The sequence below is a fragment of the Schistocerca cancellata genome, chromosome 5, assembly GCF_023864275.1.
Source record: "Schistocerca cancellata isolate TAMUIC-IGC-003103 chromosome 5, iqSchCanc2.1, whole genome shotgun sequence".
Lineage (NCBI taxonomy): Eukaryota > Metazoa > Arthropoda > Insecta > Orthoptera > Acrididae > Schistocerca > Schistocerca cancellata.
Genome location: NC_064630.1, coordinates 721,526,582 through 721,542,452, shown reverse-complemented (window position 1 = coordinate 721,542,452; position 15,871 = coordinate 721,526,582). Strand labels below are relative to the sequence as shown.

Below are 15,871 nucleotides of genomic sequence, written 5' to 3'. Positions count from 1 at the left end.
GTGAGGATGGGATAGGGATGCTAGGTGCAGTCTAGGAGGTTAAAAAGCAGGAGGGGGTGAAGAGTGAGAAAGGAGAGAAGCTGAGAAGGGGAAAAATATTAGTGGGTGCGTTGGTGGAATAGAAGGCGAGTAGTGTGGAGTGGGAGCAGAGAAAGGAACATGTAGCTGAAGGACAGAGACTAATGAAGGTTGAGATCAGAGGGATTATAGTTACATAGAACATATTGCAGGGAGAGTTCCCATCCACACAATTCAGAAAAGCTGATGTTGGTAGAAAGGATCCAGATGGCTCAGGCTGTGAAGCAGTAACTGAGGTGAAGCTCATTGTGTTGGACAGCATGTTCAGCTACTGGGTGTCCCAGCTGCCTCTTAGGCGTACCTTGTTAGTGGCCGTTTGTGCAGATGGACAGCTTATTAGTTGTCATTCCCACATAGAAAGTAGCACAATGGCTGCACCTTAGTTTGTAGATAACAGATAGCCTTCACTGGTAGCCCTAGCTCTGATGTGATAGGAGATGCCTGTGATCAGATTGGGAGGATGTATGGTACAGTTCTTGCATCTAGGTCTACTGACGAGGTATGAGCCGTGAGGCAAGGGGTTGAGAGCAGGGTTAGAAAGAATATTGTGTAAGTTCAGTGGATGGCAGAATACCACTGTGGAAGGTGTGTGAAGGATAGTGGGTAGGATATTCCTCATTTCAGGGTGTGGTGAGAGGTAGTTAAAACCCTGGTAACAAATGTTATTCAGTTGCTTCAGTCTTTGGTGGTACTGAGTCACAAGCGAGTGCCCCTCTGTAGCCGGATGGTGGGTATGTGAGAAGTGGCAGGTGATTGGTGAGAAGGCAAGGGCAGTCTGTTTCTGTACAATGTTGGAAGGGTCATTCAGTCTCTAAATGCATCAGTGTAACCCTTGGATATTTGGAGAGGGACTGTTCGTCACTACAGATGCGACAACCGAGGGTGGCTAGAGTATATGGAAGGGGCTCCTTAGTATGGAATGTGTGGCAGCTGTCGAAGTGGAGGTATTGTTGGTGGTTGGCAGGTTTGATACAGACGGAGGTACTGATGTAGCCATCCTTGGGGTGGATGTCAACATCAAGGACGTTTGCTTGTTGTAATGAGGAGGACCAGGTGAAGTGAATGGGGAATAGGTGTTGAAGATCTAGAGGAATGCAGATAGGGTGTCCTCACCTTCAGTCCAGGATATAACATTAGTGAATCTGAACTAGGAGAGGCATTTGGGATTCTGTGTGGTTAGGAAGGATTCCTCTAGATGGGCCTGAATATGTTGACATAGGACAGTCTCACGGTGGTGCCCATTGCTGTACCATCGATTTGTTTGTAGGTGATGACTTCAAAGGAGCAGTAATTGTGGGTGAGGCTACAGTTGGTCATGGTGACCAGGAAGGAGACAATAAGTCTGGAGTAAGTCAGACATTGCGAAAGGTAGTGTTCAATAACACCAAGGCCATGAGCAATGGGGATGGTAGTATATGTGGACGTGGCATCAACAGTGACAAGCAGGGCAGAAAGTGGTACAGGAACAGAATCTGTAGAGTCTGTAAAGGAAGTAGACGGTGTCTTTTATATAGAAGGGTAGGTTGGGGGTAATAGGCTGAAGGTGTTGATTCACAAGAGAAGATCTTCTATCAGTGGGGACACAGTAACCAGCCACAAGGGTGTGTGCCTGGTGGTTGGGTTTACAGACTTTAGGAAACTTTCAGAAGGAGAGAGTGCAGGGAGTGAAAGAGGCGAAGAAAGAAACAGGCCCAGGGGAGAGGTTTTGTGATTGGGCTAGGTTTTGAGGATTTCTTTTTTCTCCACGCATCATACATCCCATCCTCCATGATTTTTTCCCACCTATTTTTATCCTCAACCATGGATTCTTGCTCCCTCCACTTGCGCCAGTTTAGAGAAGTTTCCCTATCCCTATCCAGATCCCAATCCCACATACTGTTCCTGTGTTCTTACATAGCTCATGGAAACCCCCACCCCAATGGCCTGACCATCGAACTGCCCATCTCTGACTACAACCCAATCTTCCACAGTGACCTCTATCTGTCCAAATTTCGCCAGTATGTAGCCCTCACCAACCTAATGCTGCAAAACAGGCCCAAACCACCTTGCAATCACTCTCCATCTGTAAAATTATCTTGCTCTGCAATCTCAAATACCTGCAAACCCATCTCTCACATTGAAACTTTTGCCTTCCATGCACACCACCATCTCAAAAAAGTCCCCAACCTGTTCACCTCCTACTCATACATTGGACTCCCACTATCCACCACTTCTACAAGAGCCTCCAACCCCCCCCCCCCTTTCTGCATCACGCAACTCCCTCATAGCCAACAAACCATACCTCTGCCTGTCGGGCCTTGTACATTTATCACACCCTCTGAAACTCCCTCTCACCACTTTGCAGAATCTAGAACTTAAACAAGTCTAAGACACCATCATTAAATTTCTCAGCAAAAGCCTTAGTCTACAGAAAGTATCAATTCTTACCAAAGGCCTTACCTTTTGCCCTGCTCCCAAATTCAACTGTGCTGGACTTGTCAAAGACCTCTCCTCTCCTCCTCCTCCTCCTGGTCCCAACAGTGAAAAACACTTTTTCGCCATCAACCCTACCAGTCGGACTCAATCTAAAACCAGTACTGAACACTGCTTGATTCTTAACTTCTCCATCCAAATGTGATCCCACCAAATCACTCTGTTAACATTCCAGAATTTCTCAACCTCAAACCTTGCCTCACCATCATTCCCCAAATCCCTCAACATGGAAACCAACCTTACATACACAGCAGAATCGCAATCTATCACCTAAAAACTGATCATGACAAATTTAATCCTACCTCCCACCTAAGTTTCCAACACTGGTTTTGAATCGCAGGGTTTACCTGCCACAGGGGCTCCACCAGCTTCCATTTACCATCCTACTACAGTGACACAATTCCAGAAATCATAAATGTTCTTCAGTCACTCCTCAAATCCTTAGGGGGAAAAAAAAAAGGTGAGAGAATCTCTGCTCTTGTGGACTGACACCTTCAGCCTAATATAGGTAATTTACCCTCCCATATAAAAGACACTGACTCTCCAGAGTTCCTATTCCTTTATTACACAGCACTGTTGTCATCACTATTAGTGTCACCTCCCTCTACACTTACGTTCCAAATGCCCGTGACCTTGCCCTCACTGAGTGTTACTTTCCCTAATGCCCAACAGACTCCCAATTCTATAACCTCCTTTCTGGTACCATGAGAACCTATATTCACACTCACAATTGCATTTCCTTTGAAGACATCACCTACAGACAATTCCATAGTACAGGAATGGACAGCCACATGGCGCAGTACTATGCCAACTTATTCATGGGTCATCCAGAAGAATCCTTTCTGACCAACCAGAATCCCAAACCCCTCATCTGGGGGCCTATTCTATATCTTTCAGCCATACTGCAATCTGATTGGTAGGTAGGTGCACCGAGTGGCCTTGTTTCCAAAGAGCCCCACATTATTCCATTCCTTAAGTCATTTGGAACTGATACTGCATGGTTATAATGAACCGAGGCACTTTGTCAGTTCTCCAAATGCCAACCAACCAAAAGCAATCGGCCGAAAGCTATACGTGAACACTGCAATGTGCATAGTGCCAAAAAACATGAAGCAGCTAGTAGCCAACACAATACCGAAAAGTGTGTACGGAGTACACAGTACTGCTAAAATTTCGCTGACTACATTATGCCAGCATAATAACTATAGGGTATTTTACTACGTTCTCGAAATTGTCACAGATGCCATATTATGTTATATTATTCTCATTAGACTGACATCTTGTTTTGGATTTAACATTTCAGAGTATCAGTTAGGAATGGTGTGTAGTACCACACCATACAAATACATCTATAAAAACACCAAAAAAATTGTTTAACTGTGTATCAAAGAATGAGATGATCCATAGAATGTGGTTGTAACTCACTCCTAGAGATCCAATGATGAAGCAGCCTGCTATATGATACATCAATGATTTGGGGCTTAAAACAAAATTTAAGAAACGCCTTTTTGAGAGCATGTGGCGAGTGCAGCTATTGAAGTTCGTCATAGTTTATAACATGCAACTGATCAATCAAAATTCTTTCATATATGGTGGTGTATTCTAAAAATATTATGGCGAGGATCTTTCATCTCTGTCTCCTGTTGTTACGGATTCTATCACAGAGTATAAAGATGATCGCTGCTAGTTTCATTTGCAGTAATTTAAGTCGTGCTCTTGGACTCCTGTGTTACCACACACTTGAAGATAACTACGTATTGGGGAAGAAACAGTGAATTACTTGTGACAAGAAAAAATATAAATGTTGTTTCACGCACAGCAATTTCATCTTTCATTTCTTAAACATATGGAAGTCATGAAATCGAAGATACTCACTATGGAGAATGCATGCTCTTACAAGTAAACAACAATGAATACTGCAGAAAAAATACTTAACTTTCACTAATAACAAAGTCTAAGAACGTGTAACAAACATGAACAGGAGGGAAAAAAAAATCTTTCATACCCAGTGGGGTGCAAAACAATGACTTTCGACACTGCAGTTTGTTGCCTTAACCACTTGACTGCTACAACTAGTACATACAAAGCACTTTATTCCTGGTCATTCTAATGGACAGGGCTGCAGGCTTAACTTTGTTGCTGAATGATGCAAGTGCAAGCCATAAACGCATGAAATTTTGGATGATTTCCACTATCATGCTTCACAAAATATCTTTCTGTTGTTACTTGAAAGTTATGAATGTGTTTCCATAATGCATAACTAAACCATTTGCGGGAAAGTATGCAAAGTCACTAGTAAATTCAGCTAAGGCTCATGTAATATACATAAGCAGAGCCAATGTCTTTAAATTTAACAATTTTTAAACTCTTAATTACATAAAAATAACAGGTATTATGTGATAATATGTTATAATCACTCAGTGTAACAACACAAACCATAATTCTAACACAGAAAAACAGTCTATTATGAACTCACTTTCCACTCAGATGCATCCTGGTGATTCTTCAGTGAAACAATCACTAAATCCGAAACTAAAACCACTCAATAATTCTAAACTAACAAATTCTGGCTGTAAACAAATCACAATGAATTGAACAAGTGGTCATAGCAAAACCTAACCACCTCTCTGTACAGTTGTCAGCAAATTGGCGGAAGGATTGATCAGTAACAGGTTTCAGAAGCTTACAGAATAACAAATTCGCATAAAGAGCCGAAAATGACTTCACTATTGAGGCTAACATATTGCACTGATTGGTATGTATGATACAGAAAGGGCCCCTGGTTCAGATGCACTGATGACATATGTTCTGGACCAAAGACAAGGACACCATATCTGCATTCCTCAAGAACCCCAACACCTCTCCTCCCATTCGTTTCATCTGGTCCTCTACAACACAACAAGGAACCCTCCTTTATGTTGACCTTTGCCTCAAGAATGGCTAAATTGGTAGGATATGGAAGAATAATATGGCCAGTAGATGCACACTTGGCAAGGCATGCGTGGGGGGAAAGCAGTAATGGTGGGAGTTGCAGACAGGTGCTGCAGACGGAATGCCGAGTGCTGGAGAGAAAGTGCTGTTCTAAGCTAAAGCCTATGCTCACATTTTTCATAAATATTAAGTGGAGCCTCTGCACAGCTACACTTGCAAGGTGACCATTGAAAGGATCTATTGTCACCTCTGCTTTGATTAGTATCTAAAGACAATTCCACTGAAAAATGCAACAGAAGTGATGATTTATAATGCAGGGCAGCTTACACAATGTCACTTCACTTATTTTGTGCAGATGCATTTACAAGAGAATTCTGAAACATTTGTTTATTAAGTGAGGAATTGAGGAAAAGTTAAGTCAACAGCTTATGAAAAAGTGCAACCTATGTGCGGAAATAAATATGTAATGTCTTCACTTATACTGTTCCAACTATTGATGGCCCCTAAAAATTACATTCTTTTCTTGACAAATTCTGTAGTTACTGGAATAATACTGTAGATAATGAAGTTTGGAATAATAACCATATGGCAAAATACTCTCCTCTTTGCATGCTACCATTTGCCAAAAACTCATTTCAATACTTCAAACCATTTATGAAATATGAGCAATGTTGGGAATATTCCATTCTGACTTTATTGCTGGCACAGGCGATCGCAAACAAGTGTGCTATATCAGATCAATTTTCTTGAGACTGGTGACAGATACCTCCACCCAAGTCTAAAGAAAAATTTAATATATTAGCTAAATTTCACACTCAGCAACATATTATGCAATATGCATAAAACTTAAAATCTTAGCGATATCGATTTTCACTGTAAACTTTTTTGAATTTCGCTTAGTGTATTACTTAAATACAAATATCACAATGCCTGTGACTATTAATGAAATGATGGGCATGTCATTGAGAAGCTGACATATGAAGCTATAAGTAATACAGAAATGAATCTCTTTTATTGAATAGTTTCTGTAACATTGTTTTGAGAAAGACAGCAGGAAATGTGCCTCAATTCTGCCTCTGCCAACTGGGCGAAAGCAGGCAAGCCGTGTACGCTTCCCCTCCCAAACAAAGGATTTAATAGGCCCAGAACTTTGGAAAAAAAAAGGGTCATTGCATATTGGCCCCATATTCTGTGTGGACTTTAGCTCTGTTCATATCAAGCTCACCAACCATCAGCATACTCCCACTGAGGTGATGAGCAGTCCTTCTCCAAATATACCAAGGAAAAGTTAAGTCAACAGCTTACGAAAAAGTGCACCTATGTACGAAAATAAATATGTAATGTCTCACTTATAGTGTTCCAACTATTGATGTTCCCTAAAAATTACATTCTTTTCTTGACAAATTCTGTAGTTACTGGAATAATACAGTAGATAATGAAGTTTGGAAGACCGAAATTAACCTCCCCCCAACCTTGTAAAGAAACATACCTATCCAGACACCTACCACGCCCACAAACCCACCATCCAGCCACAAAACGGCACTCCGCTAGTGACTCAGTATCACCCACGACTGGAGCAACTGAATAACATTCTCCGCCAGGGTTCAGTCTACCTCTCATCATGCCCCGAAATGAGGAATACATTACCCACCATACCATGCTTCCCACACCTTCAACAGTGGCATTTTGCAGCCCACCAAACCTCCGCAACATCCTTGACCATCCCTAATCCACACCTGCTCTCAACCTCTTTTGGCTCATGGCTCAGACCTAGATGCAAAAACTGTACCATACAACCTCCCAGTCTGATCACAGGTATCTCCTATCCCATCAGGGGTAGAGGTACCAGTGAAATCTGTTGTCTGATCTACAAAACTAAGCTACAACCACTGTGCAGCTTTCTGCGTGGGCATGACAACTAATAAGCTGTCTGTCTGCACATATGGCCACCAATAACGTATGGCCAAGAGGCAGCTGGACTGCCCAACACAATGTGTTTCACTTCAAAGACTGCTTCACAGCCTGCACCATCTGGGTCTTTCCTACCAAAAGTAACTGTTCTGAGTTGCACAGGTGGGAACTCTTCCTGGAATAAATACAATATTCCTGTAGCCCCTCCTGGCCTCAACCTTCAGTAGTCCCTGACCTTCAACTACATATCCCTTTTCTTGCCCCCACTCTATCACTACACAGCCTTCTATTCCACCAACACACCCAACAAATTTTTTTCTCCCTTCTCAGCTTCTCTCCCCCCCCCCCTCCCTCCTTCCCCCCCCCCCCCCCCCAAACTGCAAACCACCTAACAGCTCTACCAAGTCTCCACCATGTCCCTGTGCACTTCCAGCAGCACACCACCTTCCCCCACCCCTACCCTGCTATCCCTCCTCTTCCCTGCCACAGCCTCATCATTACCACCACCACACATTTCAGGTAGCTTCTCCCATCAGGTGCAACTGCAGTCTGCAGTCCAGCATCAGCAGCCAGAGATATTGGTCGTGCATGCATGCAAAAACTCACTATCTATTCGCCACTAGATACAAGAGGAAGTCAAATGAAAATCTTAAAATTGTAATTAAAAACTGACACTTTGCACAATTGTTCTGTGCATTGGCAGAATTGTTACGAATGATGTAGGAATGTCCTACATGCAGCAACATACTACTGACAAGCGAAATGTAGCTACAATACCAATTCACAATGACAACCACACCTGCTACATGGACCAAGTTAGAACAGCGTTCCTTCATACACTTTCTGAGCAGTGAAGCTATGATACGTATTGAAATCATTGGGCAAATGAAAGTCCAGTATGGTGATGCATATCTATCACTGCAGCAATTGTATCAGTGGAGTAGAAAGTTTGGAAATTATGTGACTTCTGTGACAAACATTTAGTGTCCAGGTCAGGCAAACCACATTGTGAACTAGCAGCAGTTGAAGCCATTGTGATCGAAAATTGTCATGTGACAGGGAATGAAACAGCTGCAAATCTTAACACTAGTCATAGCTCAGCACATTACATCATTCATGATTTGCAGTCATGATTTTGCAACGTGTATGCAACATGGGTGCCACAGCAGCTAACTAAAGAATTGCAGGAGCGACATACTGATTTCTGAGAACAACTTTTGAGGCGCTTTGAGGCAGGAGGTGATGGCTTCTTCACAAGTCATTACAGGAGACAAAACCTGGGTACACTACCACAAACCCAAAACAAAGAGAACAAGCAAGTCATGGTGCCATAACCCAAGACATTCTGGATGCAGCCATCTGCAGGGAAGGTTTGGCTGACACACTTTCAGGATGAATGAAGTGTTGTATAGGCTTACTACACGACTAGGGGAAACACTCACCAGTGTGCCATATTCCAGTATGTTAAACAATCAGCTTCAGGCTGCAGTAAGATTAAAGCAATGTGGACTTCTGACAACAGGTGTCACTTTGCAACATGACATAATGTTAGTGCAACACTTGCAACCATCAATGACCTGCACTTTGATACTCCACCACATCAGCCATACTTCACAGACCTCAATACAAGTGATTGCTACATGTCTGGACCACTGAAAGAGGCAAGGAGTCTTTGAAGGTCACGTTGCATCAATCAACACTGTTGTATTCGTCAGTGAGTCAACATCATGGGATTGAAATATATGGTGTTATTGTGCCTCCTGCTATTGTGTATTATATGTTCTGTCATTCACTTCCTGCTAGCAGGAGTCACTACTGCTGAGATTCATCATTGATTGTGTCACTGTGTGATATGGGGTTAGAAGTGAAGGTGTGATGGAGGGTTGTAGAAAATTCAAGGATGGATGCACGGATGTGCACAATGAAAGCGCGAGGAAGACATTCAGATGTGACTTATGAACTTGTGTAACATGTTGACGAAATTGTACACGTGAGATATCCATTCTCAATTTCTGATACCTGGTTCAGATTTTGAGGACAACCCATATTAAAACTGTCACAGAGAGTTTAGGTCATCCTGAGTTTAGCACATGGTTGGTACCGAAGTGCTTAACTCATGTTCACGAAACTGAAACAATGTGTTCGGCTTTGACATTCGTTCAGGACTATCATGAAGAGCAGGAGGAATTTCTAAACAGAATCATGACCAGGGATGAGACGTACATGGATTAACATTCATTGTCTCAATAAGCTCAAAAAATTCCAGTAAATACTGGCAAACTACTAAATGAATCACAATTTTTTGTGATTGCAAAAGAATTTTGACGACAGATTTCATGAAACTAATGTGTGAGAACACTGCGACATCACAGGTTTTATTGTGAGACTTACAAAATTCCAAAGGTCAATTCAAAACAAATGGCAAGTGATTTTCCTTCGATCATTCTCCTTCATGACAATGTTTGACCCCACACTGCAAATTAAACGAAGAAAAAACTCAAGGCTTTTGGCTGGGAGATTTTTCAAGACAATCCCTACAGTCCAGACTTAGCATCAACCAACTTTCCTCTTTACTACAAGATGAAGGCCAGCTCAGCAACTCAGCATTCACAACTGACGATGAGCTCAAGGACACTGCCAAAAACTGGCTGATGCACCATTTTTTAATGAAGGTGTAAAGATGCTGGTGTCGCGGTATGACAAAAATTTGAATTTTGGTGGTGGAGGAGTAATGTCAACATGTCAGTACAAGTGTGTGTGTGTGTGTGTGTGTGCGCACTCTCTTCTTCTTCTGTATTAGTCAACCACAATTTTGCTCCTAGGAGTGAGTGCACTTCAATCAACTTCGTTTCACGATGACACAGTGAACTGCTTGATAGTATATGCAAAAGTGTTTTGAAATCACTCACAATGTGGTGCATTTTTCTTACATGCCACTGTACTTGTTTACGGTAACATCACCACATATTTCTGATAATAGCCACAGGAGGCCAAGTGAAATAATATTGTGGTCAGGTAACATAGCTATAATACGTAAGTGCTTGATTAATAAAAAAAATCGAGTTCAAGTTTAGCCCCAGTTGTCAAGTAATAGTCATTCACAGTCACTCACACCATAATTTGATAAATTAATGCAGTTCACATTCTGCGGTCAACTTTACAATCTATTATAGCTACTTTGCAACAATGTACAATCACATCTAGACAAAAAGGTCTAAAATTTATAAAAACTGATTGTGCATTTACTTCTACATCCTCAAGTTCACTAATAAGCAAGTTCAGTTTTAAGGAAGAGGTGTGAGTTTGCAGAATACAGACAATGAAAGATGGATAACCTCTAATATCTGAAGCACCCACACACTCAAGCCTGACCACCACATGCTGTTAGCAGTACTTTTTCGACACTATTTCTTGTGACTGTGTACAATGACCAAGCTGACTGGAAGTGTTAAGTGAATAGTATGTATTCATAGCATGTGTTCCATCAGTGTCAGAGCACATTTGGGAAGAATTATGTTGTCAATGCCACAACTATAAGTGCCACAGATGCCAGAGAAACAGAAACTTTGCATCATGATGTGATGTTCCCATCATGTCATGAACTGTTTGGATGTGTGATGTCGCAATTATTGCATATGAAGCCATAATCATGCTTTCCAAAGGAGAAAGGGATATGTCACTAATATGCACACGGCATCATCATCTCCATGGTTTTACGAGTCTGCTCCTCAGGTGGATTCTCAACAAACATTTTTCTATGGTGCATGTAATGCAAGTACAATGCAAAGTTTCTCAATGCCAAACAGTTAAACTGGAATATGGAGGAGGAAGTATCTGTACTGATTTTAGCTGATATTTTCTGTAACAATACAACTACGTATATTCATTTATAGTCTTTTCAGTCTAAGGCCGCACAAATTGTATTATTACCAGTTTTGACTCCTTACCAAGTTTTAATCAAATGATATGAATACTTTACCATAATGATAATATTTGGGTAACTCAATGCCGAAAAATACTAAAAAAGAATTTATTTCAGGACAGTCAGTGTGTTCCCACTAGGCTCTAAAACTAGTCTATATAAAACCATATCCTTCAGCATCTGAAGAAAAGAGGTCGGATACTTGATTCTATAAATACTCAACAGCGCACATCTTATGAATAAGTAAAGGGTGTTCCATAACTAGTCATCCGACTTAATATTGGAGGTAGAGAACAACTAAACAAATACCTTTTCATAAGGAACATATGGTCTCCAAGTCAACTTGTAATCATTTAGTTAGTGGAGCTGAAGTAAGCTGACTGGGAATGTGTACATTCAAAACTACTCTGTGTATGGACAGTTGGCTCCAAGGTCTGTTTGGAAACACACTGATTCATTCACTAGTATCACCGTATTTTGACAACAAAGGTGACTCCTTTGGAATATACTGATTCAGTAGCAACTGTTACTGACCTGTGACAACAGTGAACATGGAGTGTTTTATGTGTGTAGAAATGGCCAACATACATCTGGTATATCGGTTTGTGAATGGAGAGAGCACCGAAAGTCTTTTCCAAACTGACAGGTTCCACAACAAGAAACATTCAGAAGTCTGCATTGCCTGTTACATGAAACAAGCATTTTCCATGCAAGTATGCATGATGTAGGTTGAGTATGCATGATATAGGTTGGACTCTACAGTGCAAACTCCCAAAATGGAAGACTATATTCTGTGACATACTGAAGTACTCCCTTTATTGCATACATCCTTGGTGTCAGACAGACTTCAGTGCATTGTGTTTCAAGACTAGCAGCTCCATCCTTTCCATATTCAAGATGTGGCAGCACTAGCACCTTAATATTTTCTCTCAATGCATGAAGTTTGCCTAATGGTTTTTACAACAGACTGTCCTGCATCCCTTATTTCTGGTCGAAGTCCTGCACATCGACGAGGTTTTTCTTACTTATGAAAGCTGTTTAATACCCATAATTTGCTGGTTTGGGCACATATGGATCCACAAGGTACTCAACCCTGTGCCATCAATTGCAATTCGGCGTTAACATGTGGGGCAGCATTCTCAGTGATAGGCTCACTGGACCATACTGTCTTCCTTTCCATCTCAACTGGCAGAGATATCGCATCTTCATGGAATGTGTGTTGGCAGAATTGCTGGAGGGTGTACCTCTGAATTTTAGACGAAGGATGTACTTCCAGCACCATGGGGCACCAGCTCATTCCAGCACTGCTGTGAGGAACCATCAGAGAACCCCAGTCAATGCTAGAAATCTCCAAATGGACAAGCAGTCCATGGTCTGACATACTGAGCATATACAGGCCAATGGTCACGCATTCTAGCAGTCCGTGTGAATGTCCATGTTCTATTTTACATTCTAAACTACTTTCTGTGCAAACTGTTCCTAGCATTAGAAATTGCCACCAGGGACCATCTGTACAGTAACTAAATATGTTTTTTTTGTGTCCTCTACCTCCCATATTAATTTGAATGAATAGCTTTGGATCATCCTCTATAAGGGTGCTGCTTCAACAGAACTGTACTTTGCATTCATTATAGACATGAAATATTCATCACTAGTTATCAAATACTTAATCCTATGACAAAGCATACACAAAAAGCTGTTATCAGAGAGTTGCACACAACAGTGCAATATGTCCACAAATATTTCAAAAATTTACTGCTAAGAATAAATTTAGTCATTAAGACCAAAACTTACTTGAGAAGATCAGGCCGCATGTATAGTGACAACAATCTTTCATTTACTCTGTTAACATCCTGAATTTTGAGGAAAAGAAAGACAAAATTATATCTCACACCACAGAAGAACAATGTAAGTGGAAACTGACTCATAAAATTAGATTCTCACCGGTTCCTCATCTTCACCAAAATCAAATTCTTCTTCACTTGAAGTCATCATCTGATTGCTTGGACTTATATTGTAACTTCTTAGGATGTGAGCAAAAGCTGGAAGAAAATAGTACAGATTATGTTGCCGAAATGAAATTTTAACACTAAAATTGTCTGTCCTCACTTCTGCCATTGGCCTATTTTGAAACCTGCTTGACACTCAGTAAAACAAATATTACACAAGTGTGAAACAATTTTCAACATAATTTGAATTAAAAGTTACATATAAGATCCTGTCATGAATGACAATAAAAAATTTGTGGTTCTTCAACTTCCCACAGCCGTGTGATTTCACAAAGTTGCATTTCCTTTTATTTGAGTTTACGACAAATTTTTATTAAAGATTTCACAGTACAGTACTTACAGTTATATGATCAGTGTAAAACAATTTATATTTTCTGAATTATCAGCATCATTTTCACAAAAGAAAAAAACTAACTATAAAAATACATTTAGGGACTGGACAATAAACAGAACTAAGCATCTGCAAAGTTTCTTGAGGAAGCATATCATCATTTTCTTTCTCGAAAAAATACTGATTCATTGGATATTTCTGTAGCACCATTTCAAAGGTTTAAAAAAGGTCAGTGTTTTTTAAAGTACAGACTTTTAAGGCCATCTCTACAGCTAAGTGTCAGTGTGTGCCTGTGATGCAGAGGTGCTGGGTTACATATATGGGCAAAGTGATTTTTTAAAAAAAATTTCTTTTATTAAAGTCTACTGTCAAGTCAGTTTTTAATGTGACTGCTACATTTACTGCAAAAACTAAAAAGAATTACATGGCTCTAAAGGCATACCAAATAAACTTTTGACATTTAGCTTGCAGGAGGGTACATCATGCTGAGGCCTGAGTAACAAAAATGAAACCCAACTTTCTTTTTTTAAAAAAGAGTTGTCTAACAATTTCTTACAACATGACAGATTACCAGTTTCATCTAACGCTCAAGGTTGTAGGGACCTGTCAAATAATTTGCAACTATCAAACTTGGAACATCTATGTAATTTTCTTTCCTCTATGGTTGTTAGTATGTACCATTTGATGGACACAGGAAGAAACAATTGTGGAACTGCTTCTATAAATTTGCAGAAGGTTTCCTAGTTAATAAACAGGTGCTACCAGAGCACACTGTGTGTGTGTGTGTGTGTGTGTGTGTGTGTGTGTGTGTGTGTGTGTGTGTGTGTGCGCGCGCGCGCGCGCGCGGGACACGTGCACAGTAACAGACAATAACATTCACACTTGCTTTCAAGCGCTAACTCTTTATCCAGCAACAGTGGACACACACACACACACACACACACACACACACACACACACACACACGTCGCCAGAGTGCACCTCACAATGATACATTTACTTCCCAGAATGGTTCAACCACACAGCCACAGATTAAGTGCTTATTTGTGTGTGTTTATATTATTTATATGCACTATCCACGTGCTACTTCAGGCATTTCTTAAGCTCATCTCACATGATGTAAGATTTGCTGCAATCTAACTCGCCACCTCATACGACGGCTCTCTTGAGGGCTCTGTCATCTAATAGCTGGCTGTCCTGCAAGGAGCTCTAGACATTTCCTGTGATAGATCCACTACTATTTTTCTTGTGAGGCCTACTTGGGTTCCCCACACCCTACTTGCACTGGCGATTCAGGAGTCCTGTTTGGCGACTGACGTCACAGCCTACAGGAAGGGAACTCTGAAAAACAGTTAACTCTTGAGACCAAACAGAACATCACGCATCAGCCAGCCCACCTGCGATCCTTCTCAAACTATTGTAAAGAAACTATTCTATAAAAAAAATTTGATACTCACAGATCTCCTAGCTTCATGACAAACTGCCTATCATTTCATTAATGGTCACATTTACTGTTATTTAGGATTAAGCAAACTACTGCAAGAATTTTGAAAGTTTGCAATGAAAAATAGAGGTCACTATGAATTTGAAATGTAACTAACATATTGAACTTTTCTTTAAACTTTGAGGGATACTGCTACCTATCACCAATCTCGAGAAAATTGGTTGTATTTAAACTCTTCGCCTCGAGCTCGCGTGCCAACGAAAAAGACAGTTTGTAATATTCACAAAATTCCTGTATCTCATAAATGATTTCAGATATTGAAACAAGATTTTGGCAAATTACAGTACGCAGAGAGGAGAGTATTTTGCTATATGATTGACGGGCAAAACTTCCACATCTACCATGATATTCAAGCAATTACAGATTTTTTTTTTCAATGAAATGATGTAATACTGAAGTGCCATCAATAGCTGGTGAAACGGGTGTTACTGTGGGTGAAGAACTTAGTTTATTTTTACATCAAGAATAGGCATTTTCATAAACTATTGACACACTAAGTGATCAAAATTATCCGGACACCTGGCTGAAAATGACAAATTCGTGGAGCCCTCCTTCGGTAATGCTGGAATTCAATATGGTGCTGGCCCACCCTTAGCCTTGATGGCAGCTTCCACTCTCGCAGGCATACGTTCAATCAGATGCTGGAAGGTTTCTTGGGGATTTGCAGCCCATTCTTCATGGAGTGCTGCACTGAGGAGAGGTATTGATGTTGG

General features: G+C 40.8%; 1 protein-coding gene across 2 annotated transcripts in view; it reads right to left on the bottom strand.

The window, feature by feature from the left end:
• LOC126187775 (nuclear valosin-containing protein-like) overlaps nucleotides 1-15,871 on the bottom strand; it is a 167,519-nt gene that overhangs the window by 112,798 nt on the left and 38,850 nt on the right. For both annotated transcript variants that reach the window (XM_049929043.1, XM_049929042.1), the window contains exons 3-4: nucleotides 13,259-13,356; nucleotides 13,109-13,167 (exon numbers count right to left, since the gene is read on the bottom strand). In XM_049929043.1, the coding sequence (XP_049785000.1) occupies nucleotides 13,109-13,167; nucleotides 13,259-13,356 (157 nt within the window). The remainder of the gene's footprint in view (nucleotides 1-13,108; nucleotides 13,168-13,258; nucleotides 13,357-15,871) is intronic.